Raw genomic sequence first — 18,574 nt, forward strand, 5'->3', positions numbered from 1 at the left:
AGTCGAGGTCCTGCCCCAAGGGCACAGTCTACCTTCAACTCAGTGTTGGAATTCCTAGGTTCTGGACCAGGTCTTGTTTTTGTTATATAGTTAACATTCCGATATAGAATACTGGCTCGCACTGATGAGCCAAGGATCAACTTTGGGACATGACACCTTCTGAGAAGGTCTTCATCCTTACACCGGATCAGTTACGGTCTACGAATGTTTGCTATGGGTGTTTCATATTGACATTGATCTTCACACAGAGAACATGCTTTCGGTTGAACAGGATATTTCCTTCCGTTTCATGGACAGAAGCGTGTTTGCTTTGGTTGAGAAATCGCAAGAATACATGGTTTCCATTGGTTTGAAAGCGTTCGGTTTTTGGTGGGCACTAAAATTTTGAGGGCAAGAATGACTCGCTCAGTTGTTGAACGTGGACAGTCGGGCAAACCTCCACCCTTCGTTAAATGGGCTGACGTCTTGTTGCCAGGAGACTGACAAGTAACCTGTAGCATCAGCTAAGGCAAACCCAAACACTGATTCAGGGAACTATGTGTACTTTGCGACAGGGTGTATATTCTGTTGATGCGGAGTCACCCTTCAGTACAAATTAAAATACTGATACATCTTCCAGCTTCAAACAGTTTGATAATCTTCAACCAGGATCACAGTCTTCCTGTCTCATAAACCCCGAATACCAGGTGTCTTAGATTCTTCCTCACTTGCAGTCCCTCGAGTTTCAGCATCACTCATCTTTACTCTCACTAATCCGCGACCACTACCAATTCACTATTCCACCACCCTCCCCCTTCCAACATCAAAGCGCCAGGTGCTAGACAGTCATGTTGGCCTTCCAGAATATACTAGAAAAACAAGTTTACATGTGTTCGGTGTAGGGATATCTCCCGGCGCATCTTATCTAGACCCCAGAATGTAAAACAACATTTCTGTACAAAAATCATGTTTTTTCTGTGTACATTCTTCAGTGTTGAGTTCTTGGCGTGATCGTGTGTTGGTTACCTATTGAGATTTCAAGGGTAGACGTTCCTAGCTGTAATTTCATACAGTTTGATAAGACAGGAAGTGTGAGTACCTCTCCGGAGTAAGGAGACGACAGTTGGAGATCTCATTAGGGGGTGTTTCTTAGAATGAGAGGCATAGAATATGCGCGGGAATTAGGGATCCTTTAGTCTGAGCCAACGTCTAGATAAGAAAGGGGAACGTAAACAAGAGCATTGTTTTTAACATGATTCAAGTAATTGTTGAGAAAGGTTTATAGACTCATTTATTATAAAAGCTATTTGTTTCTTATCTGTATACTTTTCCAATTCCATTTACGAATTCAAACATAATTACTAATTTCCGAAACTAATTGTGTTTATTTGATGTAAACATGTTTTGATCAGAAATATATTTTCCCTATGAAAGTGCGATTTAATGTTTCATGAAAATTTTCTATTTCTTCGAACTGGTTCATGAAAAGCAAGAAACGAAAAATATTTGTTTCTTATAAAATTAATTTTAAACGGGTAAATAGGATAAAATCCAATAAAAACGCCATCAGCAGTGTTTAAGAAGAAATATATATATATAATTGTAACTGGTTCCAAATAAGAATCTCTTCTGAATCCGGAGCATCAATGTTTTGCAAGAAGCCTCAAATTGAGACATTTTCTATTGCAGACAAGAAGGAATAGCTCCGAACTTCATTCAGAAGCCAGTAACGAGACAGGAAAACAATGGACAGAAGCTGTTGTTTGAGTGTCTTCTGACAGCTGACCCTGCCCCGGCCATCAGCTGGTTCAGGGATGCCACGCCCATTCAACAAGGGGGTGGGTTTTACACTTACACCTTAATTCAAATGTAACCGTAAACATGGAGGTACCAATAACGATTCCAATGAAGTATATAATGTACTGAGACAGATCGTTGATATCAGATTATGACTGATGTTAGAAGCTGACTGTATGAATGTTGTTTTAGGCCGCTTCAATCTGAAGACTCAGCCCAGAGACAAGAAAACCTACTTTGTTGTACTGGAGATCAACGGAGTGTCGGCCCAAGATGCAGGAAACTACAAAGTCACAGCCAAAAACGCATTGGGCGAGAGCAATGCCACTATTAGACTTAATTTTGACAGTAAGTTATCCCTTTTGTTATTTCTATTTTCAAAAAATACTTCAGTTTCTTTCTCTGTTTACACCTATGGAGTAAGATGTGCTAAGCTGGTATCGTCACTGTTCAATAGGGTTTCATTTGCATGTGATATTGCAAGAATTGTACAAGGACATTTTTAGCGTTCAAATTAAGTTATCCACAAAATGGACACCCACATTCTAACATCAGGTGATATATGCGCTTATGATGCTGGGACAGAGAAAGGTATTCACAGGATGAAAAGAAACGCTAACAAGAAGGCGAAAGCCTTTCTGATACTTGCTTTTTTGTTTAGTTATTGAAAAGGGACAGTGGCTTGTGGCTAAAACATTAAATTGTCACGCAAAAGACTAAAGTTCGCTTCCCTACATTGGTATAATGTATGAACAACACTTTTATGCCCCCTGCTTTGTAATGGTGGAATATTGCTAAAAGTGGCGTTGACCCATACTCGTTCATTCACACTTTTGATGACTGATATTACAGGAATATTGCTAAAAGCGGAGTAAACCCATACTCGTTCATTCACACTTTTGATGACTGATATTACAGGAATATTGCTAAAAGCGGAGTAAACCCATACTCGTTCATTCACACTTTTGATGACTGATATTACAGGAATATTGCTAAAAGCGGAGTAAACCCATACTCGTTCATTCACACTTTTGATGACTGATATTACAGGAATATTGCTAAAAGCGGAGTAAACCCATACTCGTTCATTCACACTTTTGATGACTGATATTACAGGAATATTGCATTACTTTTGATGAAAGCGGCGTAAACCCATACTCGTTCATTCACACTTTTGATGACTGATATTACAGGAATATTGCTAAAAGCGGAGTAAACCCATACTCGTTCATTCACACTTTTGATGACTGATATTACAGGAATATTGCTAAAAGCGGAGTAAACCCATACTCGTTCATTCACACTTTTGATGACTGATATTACAGGAATATTGCTAACAGCGGAGTAAACCCATACTCGTTCATTCACACTTTTGGTGCCCTCTTCCTAAAAAGATTATATTGCTGGAATATTGCAAGACGCGGCGTAAACCCATACCCGCTCATTAACTTACGGGAATCAAAATGACGAATACGGATTCTGATAAAAGTATATGGCCAAAGAGAAGGCAAGCGTTATTTTACGTCTTCCTTTGCATAACACATGATTGATGTATTTCAGATCTTAAACCAGGTAAGTAGTGGAGTGATCGCTACTCGACTTACACCACGTGGATACATAATCATTACCACAATGCTTCGTACAATTCACTAACGCTCATTCCATCTTTTCTTTTATCACTAAAACATCATGTTGTGACTGACCTAGGAAAAGAATAACTTTAACTGTGCTAGTGTTGTTTTCTGACGTTATATTTTTTTAAATGTTTCAAACCGAAATCCAATTATTTAGCGAAATGACATTAAAAAAACAATCATTTTATGTTTATTTCATTTGGTTATACTGTGCAGAAACGGCGAATATGAATTAAGTGCACAATCGTAGGAATCTTTTTTTTTTAATTTGTTGTAAACATGTTAAGGTTCATGCTCTTCTGAAATATTTTTTAAATGTGTTTATTTGAACCAAATTTAAAAGAATCATTTATCATAACTGAAATCGTATTCATATTCATTTGGTAGCAGAATGCATCACTCATCTCATTGCTTAGACATTCCTTTCTTGCTGACAATTATTTTGCTAAATAAATAATACAAAACTGCAAATAAATTGTGTGGCAAATTTATTATTCAAATTTCCCTTGTTTCTTCCTTTCACATTTTTCAGCCGCTGTTGACATTTGCAATAATATTGCTTTGAGTATTTTTGTATGATTAGCCAAACATCTTTTATTTTATTCAGTGATAATAATCTTGATTTCTTATACAACTGTGTGTGTTTTTCGATGTTTAGGTAGAAACAATGTATATATTTTAGTTGAGATTATTTCTTTAGATTCTTACCATGTTGACATAGGTCTGTGTTGTGTCAAAAACAAGAGTAATGTGTCATAGAAGCGAATATTTTTTACTGTTCTCTACTTGTTGTTTCCTAACATCAAAACCTTGTACATTAAGACATACATAGAATTTCAAACGTTTAACGTAGTATACAATAAAGTGTATGTTAGCAAAATCAGAACCAGTCGTTTAATTATGTTATATGACATAGCAAAATTTCGAACGTGAGGGCTAAACATATATTTCGTTTTGTGATTTAACCTTAGAATGTTATACGTATATTATCTATATAAAAAAGAAAAGACACATGGTGTTAATAAAGTGTTTTCATCAAATGTGATTTGGAATGTTGGATCATTGATCATTTAGTTTAAGTATACATTTAAATGTTGATGAAGAAGTTCAATTATATTCATCCAAAATGTTTATCTTATTATCAAATGGGTCATAGCAAACGAGGGGTTTTAGAATACGGCATGATTGTGTCAGACATTGGGGGTAAGCATTACTAATAGTCATAATGAATGATTACATCTCGTTACTATGATTGTCTTTTTTCACCATATTTGTGTTTGGCACCGGTTCCAGTGTTAAAGAGAAATGTTCTATTTACACAATTTTCACTTTTTCAGTTGAAGAACCCGGAAAAGGAGGTGGTCGCCCAGTGTTTATACAAAAACCAGGAATTCGCCAAGTTGGTGATAAAATAGTAATAGACTGCAAGCTCACTGGTGACCCTAAGCCTACCATTCAATGGTTCCAAGGGGGGAAGGAGATTTTCCCCGGAGGAAGAATCAACATGATCCATAATACCACCGGCAACAACCATGCCGTCTCCCTAGAGATCGCTCAGGTCGGAGCACAGGATGGTGGTGAATACAAGGCCATTGCTAAAAACAAGCATGGAGACGCTACAGCAACGATTACTCTCAACTTTGAAGGTGAGCTTCAGTGTCTTCAGTTTTGTATTCTAATAAGGATAGTACTTTGTCAAGGTTTGTAATGCAATCGTCGATGTGCATGGTTTCATTGTACCACCATAACATTAAAGACAAAAACGTTTTCTTTCATTTTGTAATATACTTTCTGACTTCTTCTGTGACCAGACACAAAGCAAATGGGTTTGTGGTACGAATGCTTGATTTTAAATGTTCTACTGTTTCTTTTGATTGAAATATCAAGGCCGATCTTTATTACTAGTCTGTCGTGATCATTATCATGAAAAATAATGTTATTACCATGTTTCTATTCTTATTCCAGGTGGAAAGAAACCAAAGTAAGTATAATTCTTCTCCTCCGTAACATTAAAAACATAAATTCAAGGCGTCAGTCCAGTTTGCAAACACCAGGATTAGAGGAGCTTGTGGATTTAATTATATACAAATAGTCTTTATGGTGGTTTACTCGAATGACATTATATTTCAATAATCAGTGGTGATTATTTTCTTCTTAAGTCTCTCTATGTCTTTGTTGGCTTAAATCAGGGCCATCGGCCATAGGGCCATCTTAAGGTGTACAGTCCTCATGCCAGTGTGTGTATAGCTGTTCAGTCATTATTGTATGTACAATGGTTTCAGACTGCCAGAAGGAAAAGCACCCCACTTTCTTCAGAAGCCATCCATCAAGCAGCAAGCGAAGTTGTTGGTGATGTCGTGCCTCCTGGAAGCCAAACCGACCCCTCAGATCCGCTGGTTCCAAGACACGAAGGAAGTTGGGGAGGGGGGACGCTTTAATATTACTCTGAACAGGGAGGGTAGCTCACCCGATACCTACCTCGCTGTTCTGCAGATCAAGGTAAATCATTGGTTATCATGAATTTTAGTCCAGTTAAGCATTTAACTCCACGAACCTAAATATGTTTACATGAATGAAGTTATAAAGCTGATAATATGGTGTCATTCCCCAGATAATGAATCCATGTTAAAGTTTGGTCATTTGACAAATAATTTTTCATTTCCGTGTAGGATCCCACTCTGAGCGACGGCGGAACGTACAAATGCACAGCTGCCAACGACCTTGGAGAATCCAATGCTAACATAACACTGAACTTCCAAGGTAGGTCCTCTAAAGATCAGCAGTGGTCCCTTGATACATGTGCTGCACATGTACAAGGGATCTGTCCAAACATCCATTGTTGGTCGCGCTGCATCGCACTGCTCTGCACATGTGTACCATTGCACATTATTGCACTTGACTATTGATGAAGTGAGGCACAACCCTATAAGTTCCATCCCCTTCAAACTGCGACTGCATGACCCCCGATGATGAGTGAACCTTGTCTTCCTTTAAATGATGTTGAAAATGTGAAATTCCAAAGGAGATCGAACTCAGCAAGAAGACCCGTCAGTATCTGTCATACAGAATAAAAATGATTCAGAAAATGATCAGTTAAACCTTTTTAGTATGCTTATATATAATTAAAAATACATATGAAACTTCTTCTTTAATGAAGCATCAGCTTGTTGAATGCCCTTCGTGTGATGTTTGTGAAGTGTATATGGCTTCCATATTTGGTGCAAGTAAATATATATCCAATACTGTAAAGTTTCAATACCTGGAGATTGGCCCTGTGTAGTATCACCATGTTTCTTTTCCATAAAGCCGAAGTAGCTGGAAATACCAACCAACCATGCATTTTTCTATCCAGCAACAACAAATCTACCTGAATATTCATTTTTTTACCTCACCTGTCACATTCAGTGTGTTATTCGGCGTATAAAGCACTTATTATTCGTTGTAAACATTTTGAGTGGTATCATGTTATTCGCCAAGTGACAAAATATCATTTATTATAATACGGTTGCTGGTGGTGGTATGTTCCAAATAGTTCTGCTTCTCCTTTCCAAGACACTTTCACAACTGCCTTGATGTATTTCAGATCTGCAACCCGGTAAGTAACATGTTGCCAACTTCTATTGACCAATCAGGCAACAGTGTTAGAATGATGCTAATGTTTGTTTTTGACTAATCTAATATAATTTAAACAAGTGTTACAATTTGCTTTAATGTTCAGACAAACTTGGACATTTCAAGATCAAGCAGAAATTGTGCTTAATATGTCCGCTCATGACGAATGGTTACAGCAGGATTAAACGATATACGGAAGATACGAATATATAATTTTAACAACCTGCAAAAGTATATTAATTGTAGATAACGTTTACCTGTGTTGATCTCTGCTCAAAATACAACATATATGACAGTTAAAATGATTAAAATTATTGGAAAATACCCAAACTTTAATATCATGATGACGATGACAATGCAATGGAGTTTTCCGATGAATCTAAGGCACATAGTGATGAACATGTTTGAAGAAGCAGTTGGGTTCAGCACGGAGCAGCCTACTATTTCAGTTCAGTTATGCAGGGGCTTCATTAAGTAGACACTAACGAGATGCAACTGAGGGCGCCACTAAGTGCAACAATCACTGTCTTCTCCTGTGGGTGGAGATGCATTGCTCGGTTCATTTGTCTAGACTTCTGTTTTCTCAAGTAGGATTGTCAGAGATTGTGAACAAGAAGTAAAAACAATCATTCGTTTTTTCTCAATATATCTTTGCATTTTCAAGTACATATTTACCTAAATATGTTATAGTTTAAGATTTTTAGACAACTTGTGTCAAGTAGAACTGTCAAAGGTAACAAGCAATAAAGTTAAATGATCTACATTTACATGCACATAGCGAAGTATGTATTAAGTTTAAGTACAATTACTCTTACATTTCTCTTCACTGTTAATTGTTGATATTCAGTTTATCTCATTTATGAAATATTTATTGAAATAAAAAGAAATACGGTATCTTGAATTTGAAATGACAAATATATGTGAACAGATTTATAAATGTTAATTAATGGATAATAATTTGTTTTGTTCTCAAAATCTAACTCACATTGTTACATTAAAACTAATAACACATTTCGAGTCATAGTTCTATAAACTAAAGTTTTGATCTTTCATTATTATGTATACGTTATGCTTGAAAGTGTGTTTCATTATAAAACTTTATCATTTCAGTTTTATTTCATATTAGTGCTTTTCAGTTGTTGATGCTTTTTAGGATTTTTAAAATAAGTATGTGTAAATCAACATTCATGTTTGATAGAAGTTAAACTAAACGTTTTAAATCATACATGTGGCCTATTTTGTTGGTACCTGACATGAAAGTACTGCTTATTGTAAATACACTTGAAAACACAATGTCTTTTTAGATACTATTTTGCTTTGGTGATTTTTGAATTTGAAAATATAAAAACATGACGACAGTTTTTTTATTTGGAATTAACAGTTTTGCGCGTCGATTGCATGCTCTCTCAAATCAAACTAAATCCTCGTTTTGGTCGAGTCTAAACAGTACTGGATTAATCATAAGTGTCTGTATCAACAACTTAGGCAATGGTATTACCGATTTAAGCCTACAGTGTGGATGACTGACTTACTCTAGTGTTTTAATTGTGTTATAATTATCACTGATATCGTCACGATATTTCATAGTGATTCATAACGTGTGCTTGTAGTCGAAATCGTACAATGGACTTTAGTAGATATCTTTTCTGAATATAGAAGTGATTTTGTTAAAGTGAACTAGCTGTAGAGGTAATTTTGGTGTGGGCTAATTTTGCAGAGTATTGTGAAATATTCTTAGAACTGTAAGTCGTACGGTAGAACGAGGAATACAGAAATATGTATATGTGTTATGTACCTATTAGTCCTGTTACCTGCCATTACTCATGTATACCGACAAAATAGAATATGTGTGTTGTTTAGCATTGTCTTAAAGTATTTTGAGTGAAATCACGTTCAATTGTTCCATTTAGTGTCAATGTTGTCGTGATCATGTAATACACGTGTATGTATTTTGTAGGAGGCGAGAAGAAAGCAGCAGGAATCGCGCCAGTATTCAAAGAGAAACCAAAGGTCATCCAGGAAGCTGGTAAAATCGTCATGGAATGCAAATGCACAGCTAGCCCCAAGCCCGGAATCACCTGGTTCAAGGGCACACAACAACTGGCAGCAGGACCTCGTCACAAACAGACTGTGACTGAAAACGGGAACGACTACACTCTCAGAATGGAAATTTCAGTAAGTGTTGCTTGTCACTTTGAAGGGTAACACAACATGGATTGGGTGGAGTGAGTTGATTGTATGCTGCTTCAAACACCAATATTATCCGGAATAATGTGGTCATTGTATGAGTGAGGAATTGATAGCTATTGACTGATTGATTGTTGTTTAACGCTGAACTCGGAATAATCGACTCTGGACCAGACAATCCAGTGAGCAACAACATGATCATCGATCTATGCAAGTGGGATACGATGACATGTGTCAACCAAGTCAGCGGGCCTGACCACCCGATCCCGTTAGTTGCCTTTTACGACAAGCATGGTTTCCTGAAGACCGATTCTAACCCGGATCTTCACGGATCCCACCGGTAACTAAAACAGAAGGCTGAAATGAGTAGACAATAATGTAACTTAGAGAAAAAAGGAATGAAGGTTGGCTCTTGATGCGTCATAACTAAATACCCAACTCTATATGGGTTAGCAGAGAATGACCTCTTTTTATTGATACAAGGGACGAACATGATGAAATAGGGTCAGCTTAGTGTAGTTATGCAGTTTCTATCTAGGTCATGTTGCTGTACCATTGCAAACCTAGTAGAGTGAGTGAGTTAATATTTAACGTAGTAGAGTGTAGATGACGTTCTGCTGAAGTATCTTTCTCAGTGGCCTAACTGAACCTGTATTTTGTACAGAACTTTACCAAAGATGATGGAGGTGTGTACAAAGTCACGGCCAAGAACGATGCTGGAGAAGGAAGCGCCAACATCACGCTGAACCTGGAACCGTATGTGACACTATTAAGTTTAACTAAACCTTATTGGATATTCACGAATAATTACTGTTTCTCTTCTGTGCCCTAGCAGAGCTTGTTGTCTACATGAAGACACATGAAGTGATTATTGTTTCTTTCAAATAGATAGAGGATATGTACGTACTGATTTGGCATGCTGAAAACTTCCATTATCTGACGGCTGTGTGTTCAATCATACCACAACGCAGTACTTAGATTCTGAAACATTCAACACTGGTTTTGCTATTCCCGGCCCCGTTACATCTTTATTGACCTTGACATTGTCATTGACACCTTGTCCCCAAATGTTTCAGACCGAAGCCAGCACCCCCGAAGATTGAAGGGAAACCTTCTATCCGTCTGGAAGAGAAGGATGGAGTGATCGTGATGGAACAGCCCATCTCCTCCCCGGTTAAACCCACGGTCATGTGGTACTTCAACGGCCAGCCACTGAAACCAGGCGGTCGTTACGTTATGGACATGCCACAAGAAAAGGGACTGTACTATCCCACGCTGGAGATCGAAGATGTAAGTTCGCTCCTTCAGAGCTGCTGATTCAAAGTCAAAAGTCTTAAAGAGTCACAGGATTTCGCCAAATGGTAGCCCGGTTTTACAGTGAACGTAAGTTCCCATTTAAGTCCGAGAGTGCTGACAGTATCATATTTGTTTCAGTTCAATGACAAGGACTCGGGTAACTACAAGTTGGTCATACAGAACCCCGGAGGCGAGATCAGCGTCCCCATGGCTCTCAATGTTGCCGGTGAGTTTCCTGACACAGGAACCATTGGAAACTGCGACAGATATAGATATCTGCTTTTGAAACTTCTGAACCAATCTGAGCTGGCAATTAGTATTTCATTTGTTTGATTGGTACATTGGACGCCTAGAAGACATGATATATTTCATGTTAAATATGTTAATTTGTCTTTCATTTACGGATGTCAAAGACAATAAAACACTTAATCTGAATGAATTGAAATTTTAAACGTGTTTCATTTTTCCAATGGAAGAGTAACTAATGACAAAGTTCACAAGTTCTTAAATGTTAGAGATTTCAATTTATGCGGTTTGTCAATTTCAGCACTGAGGCCAAAGGTTAAAGGAGAAGCACCGAAGTTCACACAGAAGCTTTCTCCAAAGGTGAGACGAAGGTTGTCATGTATCAGAGAGCTACCCGCAAGAAGTCCTTATGATTTTTACTAAGAAATTCATGACACTTGACTTGACTTTTCGTGTGTTTCTGATGGTAGCCACCGATGGGGCAAGATACACTCACCTTTTCCCCAATTACCTGGTATCTTCACTATTTGATAGCGGTTTATTAACACATTCTTCTAGTATAGTCCGAATCGTTCGATTATTGCTCATGGGTATGTTTATGTACATTATTATGGAGGAAATGTTTTATAGCTAATATTTAATATCAAACAACAATGTACACGAGATATCAAAACGTCTCATTGAGCATCTCATAATTCACGACTGGGAGTCATACTTTTCTAGCGTCATTGACTTGTCGCATATATGTATATATGCATCAAAAGGCTTATGCCGATGGGGACGGCCTCCGTGGTGAAGTGGTTAGAGCGGAGAGTCCGCCCGGACGGCATGGTATCTCAGTGAGCTAGCACTATAAAACCAGCTTCAGTCTGGGCTGGTACAAGCAGCCGCACATACACATACACACGCATGCACGTCGTCATATGAGCGAAATATTCTCAAGCACTATGCCGGTGGGTAGGGGTACACCGTGTTTAACGACCCTTCTTCACTGTTGACATTAGCACGACACCCCCCTCGGGAGTAGCAAAGCAACAGAGTACTGTGCGTGTAATATAGCTAAGAGGGAGTGAAACGCAGGCAACCTGGCAACATGTAATGCTTGTTTCGCTTAGGCTACCCATGAGCATCGACCTCATGTGACCCCCGCCTTGCCAAGACGTTACACCAAACATTTACGAGGAAGCTGGAAGCGGCCCGTGATTACAAAACCATGATGCAACTTTGACGAATGGCAGTTTTTCGTCTGTGTTCTATGTTTAGGTAATAAATGATCTGACTTACTGCCAAATGTATGTAACTGTGAAGAAACACCAATGGCATATACCTTTCTCCTTTTTAGACTGCTATTGACGGAGATGCTGTGGACTTTGTGGCCAAAATCACTGGCACCGAGCCTGTCACCACGACGTGGACAAAGGACAAGAAGGTGCTGAAGAATTCCGAAGTCCACAACATCACCTACGATAAGGGAAACTGTAGGCTATACATTCCTGAAGTGTTCCCAGAGGATTCCGGAAACTACAGCATTGAAATTAAAAATAAATTTGGCTCTGCCAGTGCCATGGCGAGTCTTCAAGTGAAAGGTGAGAAAACCCCAATAAAGAACGACCTCAAAAAGCTGTTAGCAGGTGCCATATTTTCTTGAACATTTTAAATTCCTATTTCAAAATTATAAATAGGAAATGTGCTAAAAATAAATATTTGAACTGAATGGAAAAGAATATGTTTTTAAGTTTGATGCAGATCTGGAAATGTTTCTTGAATAGTGTCCAAACACAAAAAAGTTGTAACCTATCTCTAGGAAAATTAATATACATGGAACCATTTTTAAGAGTAAACATTAATAAGAACATAATAAGTTTTATTTGCTAAGGTGGAACAAGTCCTTATATTCATAACTCAAGTGTCTGGCCTTCAGGAAACCTTAAAAATCATATTACAGCGAACCTTTGTGTATGACGCAAATGGATCAATCCTCATCTCAAGTACCCTAAACATGCTAGCCTGCAACAACTGCTTCACATATATCACATAAAAATGTTTTAATGAGACCTCCAGCCTTTCTTCAACGACCCGTAAATTCACAAATCTCTGTTCAAACCTCTCAGGTTAAGAAACCGATTTATATCAGCACCTTTATCAACACCGCTGGAAGTATTGTTGCCACCCCTGGTTATAGGCAAAGATACTAAAATAGCGAATGAATGTTAACTTGTTTAAATGATGGTGCCATGGCAATAAGGCCTAACCGAACCGGTATATCATGAGGATTCCACAAATGTTTTACCTCCTGGTCCACAGAAACGTCTTCCTCAGCTATATTAGGTGCAAGCTCCATTTCGTTGCATACTCGGGTCGGTGGCTTGCACCGGAATGGGCCGACTTCTTTAAGGAGTCGAATCAAATCTTTCGAAATTAAAGTCAGGTGTTAGGATATGCAAGACCGGTGTTTATGATTTCGCAAAAGACAAAAGTGATTTGGAAACGGATGCAATGACATTCTTGTATGTGCTTGAAATGGAGGGGCGCCCTTTTTGTGGACGTACAGTTTCGACTCACTGCCATGGCGGATGTTATGTGTATGTATGTGATGTAGTGAATTAATCATCAACAAAATGATTGAGGTTCACCTACATGAACTATGCCTGAACTAGCTTTGCTATTTCTTCACTAGAAGTATTTTGAGGGGTTTACATGTGTTGTTACCGTTACTATCTTTGAGATTTTAAGTAAATCATTTTAAAAAGCATTCTTTTTGTCCTATATTTATTGAAGTGATCGATTATTCCAGAAAACGAGAAAAAGAAACAGGAGATGAAAGTTGAGGAGAAGCTGGAACAGCAAAAGGTAGGTGCCGAATGTTACCGTGAGGGCTGGTGTAACCAGTGTTACCGTGAGGGCTAGTGTAGTTAGTGTTACCGTGAGGGCTGTCAGCTGTAACCAGTGTTACTGTGTGAACCCTGCTTGCCGTAACCAGTGTTACTGTGATGGCTGTCAGCTGTAACCAGTGTTACTGTGAAGGCTGTCAGCTGTAACTAGTGTTACTGTAAAGGATGGTGTAACCAGTGTTACTGTGAACACTGCTAGCTGTAACCAGTGTTAATGTGAACACAGCCAGCTGTAACCGGTGTTACTGTGAGGGCTGGTGTAACCAGTGTTACTGTGATGGCTGTCATCTGTAACCAGTGTTACTGTGAAGGCTGGTGTAACCAGTGTTACTGTGAACACTGCTAGCTGTAACCAGTGTTACTGTAAAGGATGGTGTAACCAGTGTTAATGTGAACACTGCTAGCCGTAACCAGTGTTACTGTGAACACTGCTAGCTGTAACCAGTGTTACTGTGAACACTGCTAGCTGTAACCAGTGTTACTGTGAACACTGCTAGCCGTAACCAGTGTTACTGTGATAAGGTTGGTGTAACCGTTGTTATTCTGAACACCGCCAGCTGTAACCAGTGTTAATGTGAACACTGCTAGCCGTAACCAGTGTTACTGTGAACACTGCTAGCCGTAACCAGTGTTACTGTGAACACTGCTAGCCGTAACCAGTGTTACTGTGAAGGCTGGTGTAACCAGTGTTACTGTGAACACTGCTAGCCGTAACCAGTGTTACTGTGAACACTGCTTGCCATAACCAGTGTTACTGTGAAGGCTGTCAGCTGTAACCAGTGTTACTGTGAAGGCTGTCAGCTGTAACCAGTGTTACTGTGAAGGCTGTCAGCTGTAACCAGTGTTACTGTGAAGTCAGCTGTAACCAGTGTTACTGTGAACACTGCTAGCCGTAACCAGTGTTACTGTGTGAGGGCTGGTGTAACCGTTGTTACTGAACACCGCCAGCTGTAACCAGTGTTACTGTGAACACTCAGCTGTAACCAGTGTTACTGTGAAAAGGCTGTTGCCGTAACCAGTGTTACTGTGAAGGCCGTCAGCTGTAACCAGTGTTACTGTGAAGGCTGTCAGCTGTAACCAGTGTTACTGTGAAGGCTGTCAGCTGTAACCAGTGTTACTGTGAAGGCTGTCAGCTGTAACCAGTGTTACTGTGAAGGCTGTCAGCTGTAACCAGTGTTACTGTGAAGGCTGTCAGCTGTAACCAGTGTTACTGTGAAGGCTGTCAGCTGTAACTAGTGTTACTGTGAAGGCTGGAGTAACTCATGTAAATGTGAACACTGCCAGTTTTAACCAGTGTGAACTGTAACCAATGTTACAGTGAAGGTTGTCAGCTGTAACCAGTGTTACTGCCCAGGGTCATGACTTGGAAACAGGTGGTTTGTCTGGGGGTTGTCTGTGATTGTAAGAACCCATCGTTGTTGGACAAATGGGCCGTGTGAGGTCGCGTTAACCCATCAATGATCGGGTTGTGGTGCTCAGACGGTCAGTCAACAGATTGTTGGTTGTCTCAGATTGTCTAAACCAATCATTCTGAGGGTTGTATAACATATGGATTATGCATACAAGTGTGAACCTAACGGTGTTTACAGGAAAGTAAAGATGGCAAAGTTTGGGCTCCCTAAATAATTGTAAGAAAACACATTACCTCTTCCCATACTGAAAAGTAGTTAGGAAAATACTTCCTGAACACATATGGAAATTGGTTAGAGGAGGGTCGAAATGCAGAAACATCCATTCAAGTTCACGGTACCAATTACAACATCTTTTGGCCATGTTCACACTAAGAGGACATAAACTTTATCCTTCCTTGGAATGTATACATCGCTATAAATCTCGCCACCTTCACTTGTCTTTTCCCTCTCGAAATAAATCAACTGCCCAAAATATATTTATCTTTACAATATGACTTTTCCCCAAAAGAAATCAAGGGTAGGAAAGTTTTAGAACGTTCCATCATTCTGTTGGATGAATCATCTGACTGAGTTTGTGGGCTGTAAAGTAAGACTGCAGTGTTAACAGTAATGGGATCATTTCATGTTAGGCTTAAATGTAGCGAATCATTGCTTCCGAAAGATACCTCTGTACAAGGGATGGGTGTTGTAGCACAAACCAGAACCTGTGTGAGAGTTATGGAGATTCCAGTGTTAGATGCAGATATGTTCTTCCTGTCTGAGCGGTGCATGCTGGGTATGGCGGTGACCTTGTTCACATCTATTGTCAAGGTCATTTGAGATAGTTTTGTGTCAGAGGACATGGATTGAACTTGTAAGGTGTATTTGTTTAAGTGAGGTTTGAACGAAAACCTAATCATTAAACATGGGACATTATGTTTTATTTAGTGTCGGGTAGGCAGGTGACGTCTTATCATTGATCTTGTCTGAATATGGAGTCATTAGGGATTTTGTCTTTCGTAAGGATGTATGGCATGTAAGGCGACTCTATAATGTCGTTCAGAAAACGTTGACTGAACGCTTTGTCTAAAATAGAAATAATTGGACATACGCCTACACGAAGATATTTATTATTTATAATGGTGTGATTCGTAGGATGAAATGCATTGAGTTCAGCTTCTCGCTAAATGAGCAACACATTTTCTGATCATGTGAATGAAACAATTTTAAGTCCATCTACCATTAACAGTTCAAACGCAGTTTCAAAGATTTTATTATCAAGATAACAGTGATTGCTTCTGTCTTCATGGAATCTGAACCATAAAAGACGTATGTTCTTGAGACCAGTTCTTTGAGGCTGGCATTGATGCAAAGAGAAACTATTTCAGGAACCATGAATTCTCTCGCTCTCTTCTTCAAGGCTTGCAGGGTCATTTGAGCCAAGTTAGAAATACTTAGTTATAGATAGCAATTTCATATGGAGGCTTCAAAACTCGGAGGCATCACTAAGCTCCGGTGAACTAGGTGATGCATTTTTTTGCCAAAGTCAGGTTTCTTTCATTCTGGATTTCTAGTTTTTCCAAGTCTCTTCTCTGGTCTCGGACAAGGAGTATTTGATGCATTCGGACATATAGCAGGTTTGTCCGGAGATATCAGTGGATGTAGAGCATTTAACATAACTAGGTGCTTCCTTACAACATTGTGTAATCCGGGTGTATAATGAATGTTGTCAGGTACAAGATTGAGGGATATTGTGGTGTCTCGGCAGGTACAATATGAGTTGTACTAGGTACATTATGAAAGGGTCTGGATCATGTTCATGGTTTTCATTTACCCTGGCAACCTTAGGAGAAGGTACTTGGTGAAGGTATACAATATGCCTCATAACCGTTGAGGATTCTCTTGTTGGTTGTATAGCCAGTGAGTTGTTGCTTTTTCACTTTTGAAACTGGGAGGAAAGGGTCTGCTTGTGTACAGGTGTTGCTTGATTGTGGTGTCTGTGGAATGGAAATTCCAGCTTCCGAATTCAGGAATACGTTTTGTGATTGATGTCAGCACCACGATAGGATCTACTCTACATTATGCGAACACCTGGTTTCATTATTTGATGATGAATCCTAAAGCTGAACACGTAAACACCAGATAATAATCATTTTCGATTATCCACCTAACAGACTCCACGGGAAACTAAATATGAAAATTACATAAATGGATAACATTATTAGACAAGAAACTGGCTGTTTGTGAAAAGGTTAATGTGTCCCCGTTCTTCTATTAGCATCCGTCATTTCGAATCTTGTGAGATCAAAAAGACGTCTTTATGCTGAACAGAACCAGGGTCCCGAGCCACAAAGCTTTCGTAACGTTACGACCTCTCGTAACTCTATACTTTATCATAGGCTTAAGAATGGCCTAGTGCTATGAACGCTTTGCGGGTCGGGCCGGGATTTCGTAACTTAGCCCAGACGAAAATGTACTTGTCCTTGACCTTAGGCTAGTAGCACACAGTCGTCACGATATGGCTGAGATATTGCCGATGTGACGTTAAATATTAACTCACTCACTAGTAGCACACAGAGGAGATGTTTAATGTTTAATCTAATGTATCTTCATCAATTGTAATGTTAACATATGTTTTCCTGTTCTGTTTCAGAAACAAGCAGGTATGTATTGGAGGTGTTTCTTATTCAAGTGTGTTTGGGTGATACAGATTAGATAATTAGTGCACACAAAATGGCGTGAGAATTCCTGAGCACCCAAATCTGAGGCAATTTACCCCGTATACATGATACTCCTTCTGTGCTACTAAACATGTACAGGGGACTATCCCTGTTACTGTAGTTAATCTGCGGTATTAATACAGATTAACTATATTAACATGGAAAACTAGAGTGATCCTCAACATATTTAGTCGTACAGTTCGTCAGATTGATCTTAAAACACAATCTGCATTATTTAGTATTCAATAACTATTGTTATTTAAATAATTATGCAATAGGAACTGTAATCTTTGATATAAATGACTCATTTGAAATTTTTAATTTGGTATCAAATTTTGTCCAAGGGAGCTTACTCTCATTACACATGAGCTAACTCCGTTGTTTTCGTATCTGACCACTTATATGGTTAATCTGACAGCAAAAGAGGTTGAGATTATTTCGCAACACAACTCTTTTTCTGAGGTGTGAACTCCTGCTGTATGGAGAGCAAATTACTAACATATTCTGGTAATTATCCTAATACTATAAGTGCACTTACACTGCATTATTAGGAAATCATTTCCCTGTGGGGTATCATGTTTCCTACACCCAGAGCAGGTTCGGTTGCCGAATTAGCGTACTGCATGTCGAGAACTCAAATAGATGCCCTGAGAAAATGCATCTTCTTCCTTGAAAATCATAATAGTTTGTGTGCGGTGTATTTTAACTTGGAAATTAGCCTTTGAAACAACATGCATCTGTCTTGGTAATATCAGTGCTTTAGCGTTGAAAGTGGACAATTGTCTTTGCTAAGATTGCAGTTTCCCTGATATGTATAGAGT

At 38.9% G+C, this 18,574-nt stretch overlaps 1 protein-coding gene across 1 annotated transcript in view; it reads left to right on the plus strand.

Annotated features, from left to right (window-relative positions):
- The window catches only part of LOC124269101 (twitchin-like), a 164,493-nt gene that overhangs the window by 40,561 nt on the left and 105,358 nt on the right, over nt 1-18,574 (plus strand). Inside the window, 16 exon segments of the mRNA XM_046704118.1 lie at nt 1,669-1,817; nt 1,969-2,124; nt 3,337-3,348; nt 4,748-5,056; nt 5,376-5,391; nt 5,693-5,909; nt 6,080-6,170; nt 6,994-7,005; nt 8,980-9,197; nt 9,874-9,965; nt 10,286-10,499; nt 10,644-10,731; nt 11,053-11,111; nt 12,094-12,337; nt 13,546-13,601; nt 17,687-17,696. Of these exon segments, the coding sequence (XP_046560074.1) occupies nt 1,669-1,817; nt 1,969-2,124; nt 3,337-3,348; nt 4,748-5,056; nt 5,376-5,391; nt 5,693-5,909; nt 6,080-6,170; nt 6,994-7,005; nt 8,980-9,197; nt 9,874-9,965; nt 10,286-10,499; nt 10,644-10,731; nt 11,053-11,111; nt 12,094-12,337; nt 13,546-13,601; nt 17,687-17,696 (1,943 nt within the window).

Source organism: Haliotis rubra, unplaced genomic scaffold (assembly GCF_003918875.1).
Source record: "Haliotis rubra isolate DU_JTF1 unplaced genomic scaffold, ASM391887v1 Scf142, whole genome shotgun sequence".
Taxonomy (NCBI): domain Eukaryota; kingdom Metazoa; phylum Mollusca; class Gastropoda; order Lepetellida; family Haliotidae; genus Haliotis; species Haliotis rubra.